Source organism: Acanthisitta chloris, unplaced genomic scaffold (assembly GCF_000695815.1).
Source record: "Acanthisitta chloris isolate BGI_N310 unplaced genomic scaffold, ASM69581v1 scaffold41052, whole genome shotgun sequence".
Lineage (NCBI taxonomy): Eukaryota > Metazoa > Chordata > Aves > Passeriformes > Acanthisittidae > Acanthisitta > Acanthisitta chloris.
The window spans coordinates 524-744 of NW_008659507.1; the positions used below are offsets into that span (position 1 = coordinate 524).

Sequence of the window (221 nt, forward strand, 5' to 3'; positions counted from 1 at the left end):
TTCTAAAAAACTTCAAGCTTATCCCATTTCAAATTTAACCCCAAAGCCACCTCAATCCCAGCCCTACCTTGGTGGTATAAATTGAGGCTGCTAGAATGGAGACAAACATAGTGTCTGTCCTCAAAGCCTTCATACTTAGTCACACTGAAAAGAGAACCACTGTTGAACTCCAGCCAGAATTCGCCATATTTTCCTTCCAGAGTGCTCCCATCATCCTGCTG

General features: G+C 43.4%; 1 protein-coding gene across 1 annotated transcript in view; it reads right to left on the reverse strand.

Annotated features, from left to right (window-relative positions):
- Positions 1-67: 67 nt before the first annotated feature.
- The window catches only part of LOC103797213 (autophagy-related protein 2 homolog B-like), a gene marked incomplete at both ends in the record, with an annotated part of 2733 nt that continues 2579 nt past the window's right edge, over positions 68-221 (reverse strand). Inside the window, one exon of the mRNA XM_009069410.1 lies at positions 68-218. Coding sequence (XP_009067658.1) covers positions 68-218 — 151 coding nt within the window. The remainder of the gene's footprint in view (positions 219-221) is intronic.